General features: G+C 39.8%; 2 protein-coding genes and 1 non-coding gene across 8 annotated transcripts; 1 reads left to right on the forward strand and 2 right to left on the reverse strand.

Annotated features, from left to right (window-relative positions):
* The first annotated feature begins 65 nt into the window (after positions 1-65).
* dusp23b (dual specificity phosphatase 23b) lies at positions 66-3517 on the forward strand. Of its 3 annotated transcripts, none has more exons than XM_005946066.3 (3): positions 66-1004; positions 1988-2263; positions 2617-3517. In XM_005946066.3, the coding sequence occupies exons 2-3, from the start codon at positions 1994-1996 to the stop codon at positions 2800-2802; spliced, it is 456 nt and encodes a 151-aa protein (XP_005946128.1). In that variant the 5' UTR covers positions 66-1004; positions 1988-1993; the 3' UTR covers positions 2803-3517. The 3 variants fall into 3 exon arrangements, with proteins under 3 accessions (XP_005946128.1, XP_005946127.1, XP_005946126.1); XM_005946065.3 differs by lacking the exon at positions 66-1004 and adding an exon at positions 1033-1316; XM_005946064.3 differs by lacking the exon at positions 66-1004 and adding an exon at positions 1033-1288.
* On the reverse strand, positions 744-826 carry trnal-cag. The gene has a single exon. It is a non-coding gene; the product is annotated as a tRNA-Leu (tRNA).
* LOC102313725 (afadin) lies at positions 2881-17262 on the reverse strand. 4 transcript variants are annotated; one of them, XM_005946062.3, is made up of 24 exons: positions 16974-17262; positions 14060-14252; positions 13724-13830; positions 13512-13636; positions 13300-13403; positions 13154-13195; positions 12850-13055; positions 12518-12663; positions 12014-12114; positions 11644-11915; positions 11297-11440; positions 9215-9413; positions 9029-9120; positions 8850-8936; positions 8660-8725; positions 8483-8556; positions 7200-7318; positions 6948-7106; positions 6721-6812; positions 6452-6595; positions 5448-6347; positions 3847-3934; positions 3666-3717; positions 2881-3165 (listed from the first exon to the last, which is right to left on the reverse strand). In XM_005946062.3, the coding sequence occupies exons 1-24, from the start codon at positions 17067-17069 to the stop codon at positions 3072-3074; spliced, it is 3702 nt and encodes a 1233-aa protein (XP_005946124.1). In that variant the 5' UTR covers positions 17070-17262; the 3' UTR covers positions 2881-3071. The 4 variants fall into 4 exon arrangements, with proteins under 4 accessions (XP_005946124.1, XP_005946123.1, XP_005946125.1 ...); XM_005946061.3 differs by having other exon boundaries at positions 13724-13833; XM_005946063.3 differs by having other exon boundaries at positions 12020-12114; positions 16974-17261.
* Positions 17263-17780: the final 518 nt, after the last annotated feature.

Genomic DNA, 17780 nt, shown 5'->3' on the forward strand with positions numbered 1-17780 from the left:
CAAAAGTAAATATTAAAACAAGAATGATTCAATGCAGACTCAATGAGCACATCTCTCGATTATACATGATACTGCTAAATGCAGTAGGCAGCGGATCTGTGAGATTATTTTTTCCACATTGCTTGTAATCATATATATTAACTAAGAACCTCTGGAAACATCATCACATCTGCAAGCTGACACCGGTTTCATAAGAGAACATTTACTCTCATGAAAAAACGACTTTAGAAATATTTCTTTGTAATATTTGGCATCCCAAACTTTGACATCTACACCACAGTTTAAAATAAAGTTTGAGAAGTGCAACACAAGTTCATTAAAATGGCTCCAGCAGTGTGTTTGGCAACTTTAAAGGACATTTACTTTTTAAAAATGGTAACAGTGTAGCTATTTTGCTGCCCTCTGCAGGTACTGAAAGTGCAACTGCACGAATTACATTTAGGTTTTCCTAATTTTCATTTTAAATCATTATTATTTGCATTTAAAATGTAAAATAAAAAGTTGTAGACTAGCTAGATTTAACATAAAAAATCCATGTCTCTTAACACTACATAACAGAGTCATTAAGGTCACTGAATCAAAACCAGTACTTTAGCTTGCCAGTGTGGGTTGATTCTATGGGCCACAAACAAGGAGTCAGTCAGCATTAATGACTGAGAACCTTCACAGTCAGTCAGCATTAATCATAAACAAAACGGTGAAATAAAACCAGATTCTTGTATCAAAAAATGTAAAAAGGTTATTGTCAGAAGTGGGATTCGAACCCACGCCTCCAGGGGAGACTGCGACCTGAACGCAGCGCCTTAGACCGCTCGGCCATCCTGACTTATAAACACAAATGGCTAGACCATCTTTTAAAGTCGATCATAGCAATCTGCACACTTATAATTGTGTTATTGTATATTGTGCTACTAAAACAACAATTCATCCCACTGTGAAGGCGCTGAACTGAAATCAGAAATCCTCTCTGTCATTAGCAGGAAGCTAAATATCCATTACAACAAGTAAGATGATTTTCATTGAAGAACTTGACAGCCGCTTCCCTCACTAATTGATTGATTGCCTGGCGCGTCATACCTAGCATTGCAACAGACACAATCTAGCCTTGGTTAGATACGTGTCTTTCCATTTTTACTCTTGTAGAATCGTAGTAGTTATCAGCGAAATTGTGAAGTAGCTGCTATTAAGTTGTCTACGGTACGTGCTAACGGCGAACGTAGTAACTAGCTTGACAGACAGGGTGAGGCGGTTTGAACAAGAGTCCCTAGAGTGCATTCATCAGTAAACCGTGAGTAATTCTCAGGACTTTTTGACAGGTAATAGACATTCATTGTCTATAGGGAAGCTAATTGCTATAGGGTGAATTCCTCGCCCGAGTTGTCTTTACAAATCTGCGAGGTGCTTAGTTTCATCATACCATTGCTAAAGTTTAGCTAGGGGTTACCTTTTGTCACTTGCTTTTCTAATCTCTGAAAACAAACAGGTAAAGTCTGGTAAGGCCTGAAGTGTATTTCCGTACCAGACCTGTGCCGTATAATGCTACATTTGTAACCCTATTAAACTAATCCCTCAATGAGTCACTGGACTGTCTAGCCTAGGCAATAGCATTATGCTAACGTAAAGTAGACAGCTGCACAGTGTCACTCTTGGCATCTTATTTTAGCGCTCTTTCCCGACTGTTTACTGATATATTTAAGATGTAAAAGTCGTTGTTGCTTTATCTGTATCTATGTGAAGTTTACATGTTATCCTCAGAAAGATCAAATCATTTTTTAGTGTCCCGATTGAGACACTTTGAGGCGGGTTGTGACACGATAAAAATAAATAAATAAATAAATAAAAACACTTTCCTGGAAGTGAGGGTTCGAATCCCACTTGTGACATCAACAGTTTCAGACTAAGATTATGGTTTTATTTTACTGTTTCGTATATTGTTAATATAGACTGAATGTTTATAAAGTAAACCTATGCTCTGCCCTCTCCTCAGTTGAATATGGCCTCCTTTGCTCCACACAACTTCTCCTGGGTGGAGCCAGGCAAACTGGCTGGACTGGCGATGCCCAGGATGCCATGTGAATACCGGTATATGGTGGACAATGGCATCAAGCACCTGGTTTGCCTCTGTGAGAGGAAACCACCCAACCATGACTCATGCCCAGAGTTACAGCTTCACCACATCAAGATAGTTGACTTTACTCCTCCTTCACCCAATCAGATTGATAGATTCCTCTCTATTGTGGAAGAGGGCAACTCCAAGGGTGAGGTAAGATCTCAGATGGTGACAGGCTGTGCATGATGGATGGTTATGCATTTAACAGTTGTATGCTACCTCAGTACTGTAACTTAAAACATTTGACATTAAGTTTCATTCCTGTAGACAAACGTCTTCTTTTGCAGGTTTTCCCCTAACATAGCTAAGTGCTACACTCTGCCAAGAGCCCAAGGGTGGAGGGGGGGTTAATAGATTTTTTTTTAAAATGTATTACATAGCATTAGTAATATAATTTATCTATTCTGGGAACAGCAAGCCTAGAAGAAATACTCCATAACCCCCAAAATATTCAGGGATACTTTATAGATAACTGACTCAAATAATGATTGTATTGTTTTCTACAGGGTGTGGCAGTTCACTGCATGCATGGTCATGGGAGAACAGGGACAATGCTGGCCTGCTACCTGGTGAAGACCAGGAAGATTTCTGGGATTGACGCGATCAACGAGATCCGTAGACTGCGGCAAGGTTCAATTGAAACTCACGAACAAGAGAAGGCAGTGGTGCAGTTTTATCAGCGCATTAAGTAACATTGATTAACTGCTTCCACTAAAAGAAGCAGCAAATAGTTACTGTTAATAAGAAAATGATGTAAGAAGTGCCTTAACTACTCCTAAATGAACATTTTATTACCTATTAATAGGAAAATACAAGAAGGAACAACAGTGCTGAACAATATTGTGTTAAAATTACCCACTTTTTGCCCTTGGGACATTTGATTAATAGATGCTGTCATGATGCTAGGAAATAATTACATTTTTTTTTAAATTTAAACATTTTTGTCTTCTGAGCTTTCTGTTTATGAACTGGACGCCAAGGAAAAAAGACGCTGGCGCTCCTTGAATGTTAGCTTCTCAGGAGCCGACGCTCTCTTCATTTTCTCCTCCTGGTTTCTGCAAATACAACCATCACATCAGAGATACCTGAATTATATCACATACGGGTGAAACAAAAACATCCTGTGCTGTTTTAGAATGTATTTATAAAGGGGACTTTACTTTATAGATTTATTTTACTCAGGGATATTATTCCGTTCTATTTTGCACCACTGTGTGCAGATGTATCATTAAGTCTTCTTGAGAAGAAATGTGGCATTAGTAGCTGCCTGTTAAATTAGATCAGGGATGGGGAATTCCAGGCCTCAAGGGCCGGTGTCCAGCAGGTTTTAGATATCACCTGGGTCAACACACCTGAATCAAACGATTAGTTCATTACCAGGCCTCTGGAGAACTTCATAACACGTTGAGGAGGTAATTTAGCCATTTAAATCAGCTGTGTTGGATCAAGGACATACCTTAAACCTGCAGGAAACCGGCCCTTGAGGCCTGGAGTTCCCCCACCCCTGAATTAGATTAATGTTCCGCTTTGTGTGCCAAAAAAAGTGTAAACTCACTCTTTTGATGCTGCTTGATGAACATCATGAGCTAATCCACTTAATCGCTGAGCTGCCAAAAACATGGACATTTTCCCAGTTAGAATCAAATGACATAGCTGATATGCACACATACTTTTCTGAATAAACAAAACTGACACAACAACATTCACTTTTCTTTAATGTGTGAATTAAGGATTACCTCTCTTTTCTTCATCTTCCTTTTTGGAGAGGTGAGTTCCCGTCTGCTTTTCCGTTTTGTCCTTCCCACTAGAGCTTCTTGTGTTGTTCTGAACCAGGAAATAAAAGACAATAATGCAAATTATTGGGTGTTTTTTAGTTGTATCCACAAATAAATTTGTCATTACAGAAGTATGCATGTACAGCTATGGTTAGATACGTTAGTTATGGTTAGGTTCATTATGGACATGAACTTCTTGGTAATTTTGACCTTTTAATGTTTTCTTTAATAATTTATTTTTCTTTGGAATGTTCTTTTTCCAAGGCTAGAATGATTATACAGCAAACGTCTTTATTGACTTAAAACATCAAGAATTGGGTGCATAAGATTGAATTTGAATTGAAATTTCCAGTAGCAAGTTGCACCTTGACCATACACGTTCAGTCAATACGTTTCTGGCATGAATCTGGCTGCATATCTGACCTCTCTTCTTGGCAGAATAGGTAGAGTTCATTGAAACTGGCTGGCTTCCTGGCATAAACCTGGCTTTTAAGCCTAATCCACAGATTTTCAATGGGGTTGAGGTCAAGGAATGGGAAGGCCAGTGCAGAAGCTTAATGTTAGCCTGAGTTATCCTTTCCAAAACCATTTTTATGTGTATATGGGATCATTGTCCTGTTGGAGCACCCAGTTTTGTTCAAACTTCAAACATCTAGCTGTTGATTTGAGGTGAAATTTACATCCATAGGGATGTAAAATTGGCTTCACTGTGGACAGTGACGCTGGTGTTCCAGCAGTTTCCAGTTCATGGCTGGGTTGAGCCTTGGTGGTTTCTTAACCAGTTTCCTTTCATCCAAATATGACAATTTGGGTCTTCTTCCAGACCAAAGTGGTGACACATCTTTCTTTTACTCATTAACATTTGTTTGAACTGATGATCTTGGTCTCTATAGTTGCTTAGAAATGGCTCCAAAAGACCTGCCAACATGTGTAAAGCTACAATTCTTCTTAAATCTTCACTGAGTTCTTTAGACTTTCGCGTTGATCAATCCAACGAGTGCCGTCAATCAAATCCCTTTTATACTGACAAAGAGAAAATTCTAGTTATAGTCAACCATGATGACGAATGAGAAGTTAACAGGCCTTGGAACCACCATCAAAACTTAAGAGTCTATGTATACTCGAGGCTGTATTTAAACTTCGGTATATAAACCGTGTGGTTTAGAGAAACTCAAAATAAAGTCCATCGAATTCTTGTATTTTGAATCATTCCACCCTGGAAAAAGAACCAATCAAAGAAATCATTAAAAGCCCCATTTTGCTATGATATTTATGTACATGAAGAGTGTATGTAAACAAATAATTTAAAGATGATTTTTTTCCTTAACACTCTCTACTAAAGTCCTAGAATAAATCACCATACTAGGCTCCCTTTAATACACTTTACTTAATACCACAAAAACTTTTGGGCGTCACTGTGTTCAGCTTTAAATTAGACGAGCTGTGTGACCTAAATAAGAATCGGAAGAGGTTCCAACAGTGTTGTGTATTAACAGTGTATGAACAGCATACACAAAAAACAGGCTCAGAAAGTAAAGTTTTCAGTGTGTTTTCTCTTTAACCTTGGCCTGTGACATGCTGTTCTCTAGCTGCTGTATCATCATCATCATGTCCAAATCGTTATCTTCATCCTCATCATCTCCTCTCTGCTGAATTTCCTGCAGCCTCTTCTGAAACTGCCACTCCAGGTTGAGCTTTCGGAGTCGGTCGTTCTCCTCCGCTGTGCGCTTAGCTTTAGCCTGAAGCTCTTGCATCTCCTGCTGCAGGAACTCCACCGCTTCAAGCCTCTGCTGCTTCTCCAGCTTCTCCTGGGCTTCCCTCTTCCAAGGATCAGACATATCCAGAGGGTCTTTCTGTTTCATTGGACCTATGCTCTTTTTCTGTGAACAGGGAGGTTCTTGGAAGGAAACATGCTTTGTTGGAGTGATACTCACTTGAGGTTTTGCTACTTGATCTCTGTGCGTGTTGAGTTTTTGTGATGAAAGTGAGGGCTGAAGTAGCTTCTTAGTTGGAGATACTGGACATGCAGAAGTACTACTAGCTTGGCTTTGAGGATTCTGCTTGTGTCCATTGATTTGAAGAGTTCGGCTCATCTTCACTGCCAGCGACGAAGAACTCTGCTGGAAAGTAGTGAGTGGAGGATTTGACTGGTGGCTTGCTGCTCTTGTTAGGGGGATGTCGATGCGTATCGGCTGGATTGAAGGTGTGGATGTTGAGTGTTGTGAAAAAGGGGTTCTCCAGACACCGGCACAGCTTACACGGCTGACCTGCTGCTGATTTGTGGGGGAGCTGTTATCAGAGAGGATGTCATGAGTAGAAAGACAAGAGCGGATAGGGAAAGACGTGCAGTAGTTCTCAGTTTGCTTTGCACCCTGATCCTTCTGTGTCCACTTGCTCTGACTTTTGTCCAGCAGGGGGCGTCCACTGTCTGTACACAAGTTCTCCTGAGAGAGGGCTTGGCGCTAGAGGGGGGTAAATAAAGAGATTTTAATGTAATTCTTTCTAGCTGTACTATTATGACTTTGCTTATGTATTTCTTTTAATGTCTTGGTACACCAAAACTTACCATGACGTTTAGAGATCTATTGGAGCTCTGTCCAGCTAAAGGTTTCAAAGACACTTGGAAAGTTTGCTGTGGTTTGCTAGGTTCAGATACATTCCTGTCCTGGGATCTAGGGTTCGGTAGTGTCAAGTATTCCCAGTGGAATTTCTGACCACAAGAAAGAAAAAGTGTTACGCTGAATCCTTAAATATTTAAATGTATATGGCCTGACAAGTCACTGAAAATGTGTTAAAAACATTGGTCAACAACGATAATATTAATAATAATCTCACATCAGAGCAAAGATTTTTAGTGGACACAGAAGCGGTGCTGTTTCCTGTGAAAGGGTCAACAAGTTTATCGCCATCCTCCAGGCAAAAGTCTGCTGTAATAAGAAGAAAATAAAAGTACTGCAGCTGTTATTATGACTCGCTCTCCAATGTTATGCATATTTAACAGTAAGAAATATGTGCGGTTAGCGCTCAGCAACAAAAAGTGACAACAGGAGAAGAGCGCCCACCGGCCATGTTGGGGTTGGAGCGATAAAATTGTCTGTTCCTCTGCATTATCTGCTGTTTCTTCCTTCGATTGCCTCCATGGAGCTGCTCTGAGGGACTGTGGTCCTCTGTGCTGTACTTTATGCAGGCTTTATTGTTTGGCTTAGCGTGGTCTTTCTCCCCTTATGAGGCAAGAAAAGGTCTTTGTCAGGTAAAAGAAGGTAGAAAGTAATGGGAAAAAAGCTGAGGTTTGATTTGAGTGTACTGGTGCTTGCCTGTAGTCTTCTCTGGGGTGGATTCTCTCAGCAGGGCTTCTAGGCCGTGGTAACTCGCTGCAAATTTTGCAACCTGTAAGGTCACAATGGGGCCAGTTTGCATCATGATCGCTGCTGCCCTAAACCAGTGTAAGATTAATAAGGTTACGTTTCATTAATGTCACAGTTTAGAGATTGTTTCGGAATTACTAAATACTTAAACTTGGCTAAAACACTCTTAAATTTTGGCATTTTTAAAGTTAAAAACATGCTACTCTCAACCAGCTAACCTGTGCTGTGTGTCTAATAGTTACATTGCAGTTTTGGGGGGGGGGGAAGAAGACAAATAGTTCATGAAATTCAGTATAATGTATTAAAGGGACCAGAGAGAGCAACACACTTTATTATTTATGTTTTCAAGACTACGCCCTACACTGTCACAGTGACGCAATAAAATTACACACTGCATGAAGCATAAGTTTTTATAGACTGTAGAGGCCAAAGATTTCAATCTATTCTGCTCCAATAATATGGGAAAACATGATAAAATACACAATTTTGGAATGTAATGCTTCAAGGTCAGAAGTCAGGATCACACAAATTGGGAAAAAGCTTTAGTTTTCTTTATCTCGAGATTTTAAAGCAATAAATTAATCACTGGAGGCCAAACCGTTATTTCAATATGACATTATATGACTTTACAATGGGACAAAAAGATAAAAATACTATACTAGATTTCCATTTTAACAATAATGACATCAGCACAAATGATCTATAAAAACTGCTGATGTCATCATTTTGTAATAAAAACAGTGTGATTAAAAACATCAAAGTTTTAGTGTAGCCTTTTCCATTGGGGGAGTTGCACTGTCTAAGTACTCTTGTTATTATTGTTATTTTTCAGAAGTGAGGCTGATATGCATGTGTTGAAGGAGGAAAGGATCATATCTGTGCTTCTGTATGAAAAGAACAGTACTTAAGTAAGCATATAGTACACAAAGCAAACATACAGAAAGTATGTGTTTACTATAATCACCATCTGTGAGCGCATGCAGCCTACAGAGGTTGTGATGAGATCATAGATTAAAAGTAAGGGTATCCCAGATGTTACATGATGTCATATCATGATGGGAATATCAGTGTCTGTACAAGTTTCACTAATTGTAAAAGAGAATAATTCAGGGTTATTCTTATTCACTTATGATCTCTCCTGCAGTTTCCAGCTTAGACTAACCACCGTCCTGCTTTCAAAAAGAAAAGATAAGAAAAGCTAAACATTTCCCTGGCTGGTGTGCAGTAGCTACCTTTCTTGGCTGAGACCAACCAGGCTTTGACCATCCACACTGAGCAGCTGATCTCCAGCAGTTAACTGGCCATTCTAGACAGAGTAAAGAGACACAGTTTGAGTGCGTACTTCCACAGTTCATTGAAAATTCTGCTCCTCTTTTTCAAAGATGGACCTAAACTGTGTTTATTCTCACCATTTCAGCCGGTCCTCCCTTGACGATGGATTTAATATAGATCCCGAGGGTACACTGCCCAGCTCCCTGCAGCAAAATAAGAGGCAGGCTGTTCATTTACTGAATGGTTTGCACATTTTTTTGACATCTGTAGTAGTGAATACTAAAATGCTAAAAACTAAGAAATAGTCAGGAATAAACGAACGGTCACCTTGGCAGCTACAATGCTGACCCCCATCCCACTGTTCAAAGGTTTGTTCAGTGTGATCATCATAATATCTGGCTGCCTATGTGCTGCCTGTCAAAGAAGAAATTATGCACCCTTAAGTCAAAGTAAAATCATATTTCAACACATCTTGGGCCATGTGTTTCTTTTTTGTTTTCGTTTACCAAATATGTACTCTCTACAGAAGGGGCAGATTCGCTGAAATAAATGGTCCAGTCCCCTTTGGCGTTTGGCTGGGGTGTTAAAGAGCAGAGACCTGTAAGAGAAGGATATAATATGGTGAAGCAAAGATCCCATTTTAGGTTTAAGTACAGTCGCTTACCGTAATCTGAATTTTTAAAAATCCATACCTTTTTGGCACATTGGCTCCAAAAACTCTCTAAACCCCTGAGGGATTCCTCTCACAGTCTCACAGGAGTATCCTCCCTCCGGCAGCAGGAAGGGCAGGTGGAGGTCGAGGCTCTCCTGCAGCTGGATGTCCTGTCCTTCGCTCCGAATCAGGTTATCTGCTGAGGCCTCGGCAGCTGTCACTACAGCATTGATCAAATCCTGCAGTGAGGACAGGCAGCGGATCACGCAGCTGAAATATTTCAGGAAAAGGTCGATGTGCTGTATAGAGTAGATTGCTATTAGTCATTATGTGGCAAGGCTTCAGGAAACGGATATCCAATCGGCTGGGACTCAAAATCTGGAAACGGACCCTGACCTCGGACCTCAGTTGCAAATGAGTGCTGTTACCTTCAGGCAACTATAGTAATGGAGCAGGTATTGGTGCTAGTTATAAAGAACAGCAGCAATAATATAAGTTAAAGATATATCAGTTACAGTTAATATAGTTAAAATACTGTATAATCAGTATTGCTTAGTTAAAATTAGTTTTTGGACAGATGTAATGCTTTGTTTTATATGCACTGTAAAAAAAATTATTTCTAATAATCTTGTAAGTCTTAGCTAAAACTATTCCTCTGTTCTGCTGCATGTCCGCCTCACGATGCTCAGTTCTTCTTCTCATGTACTGCCTACACCCAGACATTCTCAAGCCAACCAAGAGGCAAAACCTCTCTCGCACATCGCGAATCTGCTGCTCAGTCTCCTCCCAGTCAAACATGCTCAAAATACCTCACACATGAGGTGTTCAGTCTTTCCTAAGGAACCACTAACACAATCTAATATTAGATGCAGTAAATCATACCCTAGTTAACGTTACCATGGGGCGGTTTTTAGAGTGAACGTTTTAGAGGTGTTGATATAACTGTTGGACTTTTCGATGACTTAGTTTATACAAATGGAACAACGACACCACTGTGGAAGGACAAAAAAAAACCCTGCAGTTCCTCAAATGTCCACTTGAGGCTGGCTTCCAAAAGCGAGTCCATTTTCATAGATTTCAGAAGCATTAAAAAGTTTGAATATATTCTGTTAGAAGAGTTTTCAGCTAATTCCCCAGTTTATGTTGTAAATCTTTGCCTCATTCAAAAGCACTTCTTTTTTATTTAAGTGTTTTCTTTCTAATATTTACATTCCAGTTAAGACAACTTGAGGTTCAGTATCTTGCCCAAGGATAATTTAGGATGCAAACTATCAACCTTCCTATTCAATTCAATTCAATTTTATTTATATAGCACCAAATCACAACATAAGTCGCCTCAAGGCGCTTCATAGATACAGAGAAAAACCCAACAATCATATGACCCCCTATGAGCAAGCACTTTGGCAACAGTGGGAAGGAAAAACTCCCTTTTAACAGGAAGAAACCTCCAGCAGAACCAGGCTCAGGGAGGGGCAGATTGGCAGATGACCTTCTCTACCTCCTGAGCTACAGCCGCCACACATTTTCAACTCACAGATTTTACTAAAGCTTTAAGTTATGGATTATTAGGGGTATGGTGGGTGCTTCCCGAGACTGCAAGGGGTTACTTCAGCCAATTCAAGACATTAAACTGGACTTTGCTGTGTTTGCACTGTTGGTGGCTTTTGACTTTTTGATTTAGGCGTACAACAAAAGCTATAGCCCTGTCCTCTGCCTTTGTTGTATGTTACTTAGCATTAATAAGCATTAATTGGTATCTCTCTGAGCTGTTACCTGATCGAGCATGATGGGACATGATGGATAGTCGGCGTAAACATTTGTTCTCAAACTCCCGAATAAAGTAATATGACAGCTCAATTTACTATTTCTTATATATTATTCATTATCATATTATTCACCATTAATTATTCACACAGATCTATACAGCGGCACTCCTTTTCTGTGGTGAAGCTTTTAATTCAGCAAGGCACACTAACCCTACGTTTATGCCAGCGTACTGTTTTCTCTGTCACGTGAAAATGTGTTTCACATAATTTGACTAACTGATCTTTAGAGTTGGACCTTTTCTTTCAAGGATTTACAAGCATGAGTGGAAGTGGAAGAGCAGACTGAAGGTACTCACAGGGGGGATGTGTGGCTCATTGGTTGCATAGAGGTAGCCAGCCAGCAGCATGTGCAGCTGCAGTGAGTTCAGCTTGAAACAGGTTGTCTGGATGTCCTTCGCATCCTGCATTGAGTACTTGTTCATGGTCAGGAGGGTGGTTGCCTAGAAACAGCCAGGCAATGCTATTTTAACGGCTTTAACCAAATGAAACGCGCCGTAAATTAAAGCCAATACATCTGTCGAAAGCTCTTCGTATTAGAGAGAATAAAACCTGGTTCAGGTTTAAATCATTTTTGAGGTAGAAATTTTTAGTTTTGGTAAAAAGTGCTACTGTTTTAACAGTATTCAAACAGAGAGTTGCATACCTGGATGATGTGGCCCAGGTGGCAGTCAGCTGCCAGCTCCAGGCCCTGTCTCTCTGCCCAGGCTTCGATGGTTGTGAGCCTCTGACGGAGAGCAGCTCCCCAGTAGTGGGAGCGCAGGCCTGGGGTGCTGGCTTCAGGGCTCATGAGCTGATTGAAAAGCCAGACGCTGATGTAGTGAAAGAGCTGAGAGAAGAGCTGGATGGTGAGGGCAGGGTTGACCTGACAACGGCGTAACAGAGACATGGTGTTCATCAAGGTGTTAAGCACCATTTCTGCAACAGGAAGACAGAAAATAGACCGTTTAGTAAAGTCAAGGATCCAAAAACAGCTCACTTAGTAAAATATATATATGCTAATTTAATAACCAAACCTGCACCTATACCAGCTGGCAGGGAACCATATTGCTCAGGATCAATCAGAAAGGTTGGCAAATGTTTCCTCAGCTCATTCTGCAGACACTGTAGCAGACAACTGGAGTAAAAAGTATAACAATTAGACTTTGGGTGATACACTATGCATAAGATTAGATCAAATCAGAGTAACATACATAAGATACAAAAATATAATGTAGTTGCGCATAAACATGCAAACAAGATTTTAAAGTTTTAAACAGCAGGTGGGCAGGGGCTATATTCCCTCTCACTGACATCATACAGAGCCAGGAGAAGAAAAAACTTTCAGAAACGTGTCCTTATACTTGTGTAACAGCAGATATCATGAAAAACACAGTAAGTTCTCTCTAAAGTTCTTGTTTTTACTTGTATCACCACATATAAAAACACATCTTTAGATCATATTAAACAAAGTGGAAAAATTAAGAAAATGACATGTTCAAGTCAAACAGAAGGCTATGGCCTGATTGTGTCGTGTCTACCTGTAGGCTTTGTGCACCAGGTGGGACAGGTCCAGCTGGCTCTGCTGTGTCAGTGGGCTGAGGTCTTGGTCATGCTTGAGGAAGTTTAGCAGCTCAGAGGAGTTGGCCATCCAGAAGGCGAGAGCCCCTCCAATGGTCTGCTGCCTCTGGAAAGGTAAATGTAGCCCACATATGAGCATCGTGCAAACTTAAAGAACACCTGCAAACATAATTCTGAAGTGTCAGCGTCTGAAAGTCCACCTTGACTGTAGACATAATTTAAATTAAACAATAAAGTGACATTTCCTTGAAGTTAATATTTGCAAATGTCACAGAATCTGTCATACACTTGCCTGGATGACCTTCCCTGTCATCGACACCATTTTGTTACTGATCGAGGTTACACTGTCTGCGTGCTCTGAGGTTCGAGAGTCTTGACCGTACCGGCGTTGTAGAGCAAACCGGCACGCGGCGTAGAGGACGTATGCAGGCGAGAGCTTGAAGTGAACGGTGGAGCTGTTGGTGTAATTTATAACTGCACACAGGAAGGGCTCTGCAACTAAATGTGTAAAAGACACCAGCAGGGGGCAGGAGGACATTATGAGAGAGTCTGCAAATGCCTTGTATCAAACTATAAAATGCTTATTTCATACTCACAGTTATCAGAGAACTGAACGCCAATCGGTAATCCACCTTGATCTGAAAGTTCACGATTAGATTTGGATTTAGAATTTAAATATGCCAGACAGTGGCCAAGTAAGGCACGCATTTATGATCCAGTCTGTAGTGTTGAGATTACTCACCTGCAGCAGCCTGCCTCTGTGGTCTTTTCTTTTCTGTGCAAAATTTCTGTGCATCAATGTTAGACAAGCAAATGCTGTCATTGTTGAGTGAACTTTCAGCTGGCCTGGATAATAATTTAAAAGGAGAGGATGTTATTCTGATGGTTCGGTAGGTGTGACACTGGTAGTCTGGCAAATAAGAAGTAAAAACTGCGAACAATGAAACGTTTTACCCATTCTCATCCTCTGAAGCTTTGTCATCTGTGTTGCTGTTCTTCTCTTTCTTCTTTCCTTTTCTTGACAGCGTCCTCTTAAAGTTTTGTATGAAGCCTCCTTTCTCTTTCTCCTCGAACTTTTCCTTTATTGTTAAACACATAAAACGATGGCGCGGGTGTCAGACAGTACGTTACAGTTATAATTCAGGTTCGATGGGTGTTAGAGTTACCTCCACACTGTCCTTGTCTTTCTTGAGCACAAAGCGTCCTTCTCTGTTGGCTGAGTTCCAGTTTAATTGCACAACTAAAGGTCTCTCATTCAGATCCAGCTTGCGTTCTTCTTCCATATAAAACATAGAAAGCAGGAAGAGCTTAGTTACTGAATCATATAAGCGACTAGAGCACGTGGCTGTGCTTGATTACTCCTTTATATCTTGTTTTAAAAAATATTAACATAATGATAAAACTGACATTTCAGTATTACCCACACATGCCACTATAAAAGCAAATAAGCAGCCAGAAACATGCAGTGTCGTCACCTGTTTTCTCTTGAGTTAATTGCTTACCCCTGTTGTTGTGGATTTCATACAGGGCATAACTAGTAGTCAGCATTTTCATGTCGGGCCTGAATTTCTCTGACAGCATGTCAATGATCTCACGAGTCACTGAGTTGCTGCAGACGCGCAGACACTTCGTGGCCACGTTGCCTTCAGCAGGATCCTCGAAGTAGAAGCGCATCACGCCATGAAATTCCAGATTCTGCCAAGAAACGTGACGTTTTTAGAGTGTTTTGCGTGTTTGCCTTTCATATTACTGCAGTCGTGAAAGAACTAAGACGAAGTTTGAACCAGCGGCTTGGGTATATGCAGGGTAACCAGTCATACATGACAGCTTTGAACTGTGTCCTGTGTTTTCTGTTCATTAAATTTACCTTTTTTATTGCATTAAAAAAAAAACACACTTTTCTATCCTTCTGTGTCCTTCCTTAACTGTGAAGGTGTATAGACTTTGAAAAGGAATGGACCAATTTAGTCTTTATAAAGAGCTGTTTTCTATTTAGGAATTTAAAAAGCTTTCAGAATGTCCCTGAGAACCGTTCCTGCTGCTCATCATGTCTAAAACAAAACAAACGACCCCTTAAATCTGAAGCTAAAAACAGGATTCCAACTGAGAAAAAGTCTGTTTTCTAAGACTTGGAGCTTGGAGTTAAGAGAAAATTTGAATTGTGATCAGTTGGTTATAGCCCCACAGAGAGAAACAGGCAGTACAGCTTACGCTAAATGTAAGTTAAATGAGCAGAGCAAGATTTACAGTTTCTGCTGTTCTCTATACAGTTGTGCTCTGAAGTTTATGTACAATTAGTTTTATGGTAATTTTAGGCTTTTAATGATTTTGATGAGCTGTTGTTTATTCAGGGTGGAATAATTATACAGTATACATCTTTAATGACTTTAAAAAACAAGAATTGGGTGCAAAGTTTGAATTTATTTTGGATTTTCTTTATACACTCACATAAATATTTTAATAAGTGATGCTGGAGTTTCCACAATGTCTTTAAAGTTGGCAAGGCCAAGGCCTGTTAACTTCTCATTAGTAATCATGATCAGGTACGACTGGTAGTTTTTCTTCAAAAAGCTTAAAAAAGATTTGTTTGACAGCACTCAGTGGATTGACCAATACTCAGAACGATGGAAAAGTAGATATACACACCCTGTGAAGGTCTGTTAGAGCCTTTTTAAAAACAACTGCAGATTCCAAGATCATCATTTCAAGCAATTGTGTATATAAATACATGTTGTTAAGATGGAAGAAGACCCACGTATCCTGTGACTCCAGCCAACTGTAATTTCCATCACCAGTTAAACTTAATCAGATAAAAATAGACATTATAATTTCCCTAAGTGGTGTCTTCTGTTGTTTTCTAACCTCATAACAAACAAATATATTTATTTGGGGGGAAAAAGAAAATTATCATTTTACTGAAATTATGAAATTACTGTTACTAACAGCCTGAGGCCTTTCTTTGTGGAGTTTGCATGTTTTTTTGTGCCTGTGTAGGCTGGATACTCCAGTTTCCCTGGAGTATCCAGGGAAACTGGCAGGTGCAGGTGGGGTACACCCTGGAAAGGGTGTACCCCACCTGCACCTGCCCAGTGACAGCTGGGATATGCTCCAGCCATGCCCCTCTGTGACCATGAACTAAGTGATAATGAAAGTGAATAGAGGCTTCTGTATTTTTATATACTTTTGGGGTTTAGCCTTTAATTGATAGGACAGTGGAGAGAAGACAGGAAATTTGGGAGCAAGAGCAAGGAGAAGACACGCAATAAATGGCCCCAGGGCAGAGTCAGACCCAGGCTTCTACAGTAACTTTATGCAATATGATTAAAAGCAGAGACTCAACCCAGTGAGCTAAACAGGCCCTCGGAAGCTTCTGTATTTAAATGTTGGGGCTATTTTCAAACACAGACTTTCTGTGTGTTCTGCAATTTTGGCTAGAGTAGCTCTTTTGCAGGATTAAACAACATCAGCCTACTTTTGCAGAGCTTTGGATCTGTTCACCCATCTCTTATTCCTTTACCCAGTTGGTAGGCACTAAGCACTACCAACAAGACCCGTTGTTTTGGAGATGCAATTATCTTGCCATCACAGATTGTCTTATCAAAGTCCATCCTCACAGAGCCACTGGCTGCTAAAGTCTGGTCACCGCTCAGACATAGTGAAGCTCAGTGGGATGTTGCACACATGTTCACTGGCTCAACCAGTAATTTATCAGTGAGAACCTTTTTTTGCAGAACCTCTACTATTCATTACATTTGTATTTATCTTCAGAGCTTCAACAGATAAAACTAAAAAATCAGTTAAGAGCACTTCCAATTAAAATTTCTGTAACCCTCCAGTGCAAGTCTCAGCCTGGCCACCTCAGTAAAAAGAATAACTACATACTAACTAAATAACTTCATATTTCAGTGGTTTGAAAACTGTGGGTGAATATAATATAGCACACACATAACTAAACATTTTCCCTATTAACCACGAATATTTCAGTTAGTTTGCAACAGATAATTTTCCTGTTTTGGAACATAAAAAGTGAAACAGCAACAAGAATGTGCTAGTGGCAAAACATCTGATCAGACCAGAAATGTAACGGCCAAAAGTACGCAGCTGATTCTTCTGTAATAATAACCAGTAAATCCAGAAATTTAAGAAGCTTTAAATTTAAGAGTAAACGCCAGAATTTGATATAAATAAATTTGAAAAACTGATTATCTAAATACTTTCTATTGATCGGCTAACTGAATTGTTCATTAGTCATTTTTAAATGAGCTTTTAAAGTAACATGTCTGTGTCTTATAATATCAAATAGCACCAATAATTAAAAGTAGAAAAACATTTTTATCTTTGAAACTACATCTAAAACTGTGGCACTGACAGAAAATACAGAAACCTTCACAAACACAGATATTTTGTGTTCCTCACCTCGTCGGGTTGGCTAATTTCAAACAAGTCCAGTCTGTTATTGTTCCACTGTCTGATGACTTTCCCTAACTTATCTTGTTCGTCCTCTTCGGGCATTTTTAACAACCAACCTCAAAGTTGTTTTCTAAATAACAGCAAAGCTCCTTCCTACAAAAACAGGCTGTTTCAGTAGGACTGCAGCTCTCATCGAATCTATTCCCCACTTACATTGTTCTCTGCAGTGAATTCTTAAACATAGTTGCCTACTTAATACTCACATACTCATCCCCTCTTCAAGCCCCCTCACCGCTCTGCCCTCATTTAACAGGTCAGTGGATCTTTGTTATGTGAGAGACACAGTTTCCTAATCACACATTTGATACAAGAAAATAATTCCCACGTTTATCGGGCAGCACAGATTTAATCTATCATCTTCTCTTTTCATTATTTTCACCACTTTCAAACATAATTGTCTTTAAAGATTGTGTTTTGCTGAGAAAACATTTTTTCTCAGTCACCTCTTTATTTCTTTTTTTCTTTTTTCACAGCATTGTTTATGCTTGAGGGAATCCCATTTCTCACGCATGCCATTGATTTTCAGCACAATTTATAGTTACATGTCTTCCCATGTATGTGGGGCAGCTTTTGTTGGCTGCTCCAAAGCTTTCTGGGTAAACCTTCGGTGGAACAAAAGGCGTAACAAAACCATCCTCAATTATACATACAGTATTGATTTTTCTTTTTTTAAATGAACAATCAAGCGTATTGTTGTCTGGATGATGGAATGTGCAGATTTCTCAGAGAAGCAGAAAAACAAAAAACTACATT

Source organism: Haplochromis burtoni, unplaced genomic scaffold, assembly GCF_018398535.1.
Source record: "Haplochromis burtoni strain Fernald_Lab_line unplaced genomic scaffold, NCSU_Asbu1 Contig_435, whole genome shotgun sequence".
In the NCBI taxonomy this organism is placed as follows: Eukaryota; Metazoa; Chordata; class Actinopteri; order Cichliformes; family Cichlidae; genus Haplochromis; species Haplochromis burtoni.

What these genes read in the sequence shown, in the direction of transcription:
- LOC102313725 (XM_005946061.3), bottom strand. Translation starts at nt 17,069, where the DNA reads ATGCCCGAAGAGGACGAACAAGATAAGTTAGGGAAAGTCATCAGACAG. An exon ending in ATAGATCTCTAAACGTCATG is followed by an intron (nt 6,348 to 6,451) that starts GTAAGTTTTGGT and finishes ACCCCCCTCTAG; the next exon opens with CGCCAAGCCCTCTCTCAGGA. An exon ending in GGAAGATGAAGAAAAGAGAG is followed by an intron (nt 3,718 to 3,846) that starts GTAATCCTTAAT and finishes TGTTTTTGGCAG; the next exon opens with CTCAGCGATTAAGTGGATTA.
- dusp23b (XM_005946066.3), top strand. Translation starts at nt 1,994, where the DNA reads ATGGCCTCCTTTGCTCCACACAACTTCTCCTGGGTGGAGCCAGGCAAA. An exon ending in AGGGCAACTCCAAGGGTGAG is followed by an intron (nt 2,264 to 2,616) that starts GTAAGATCTCAG and finishes TGTTTTCTACAG; the next exon opens with GGTGTGGCAGTTCACTGCAT.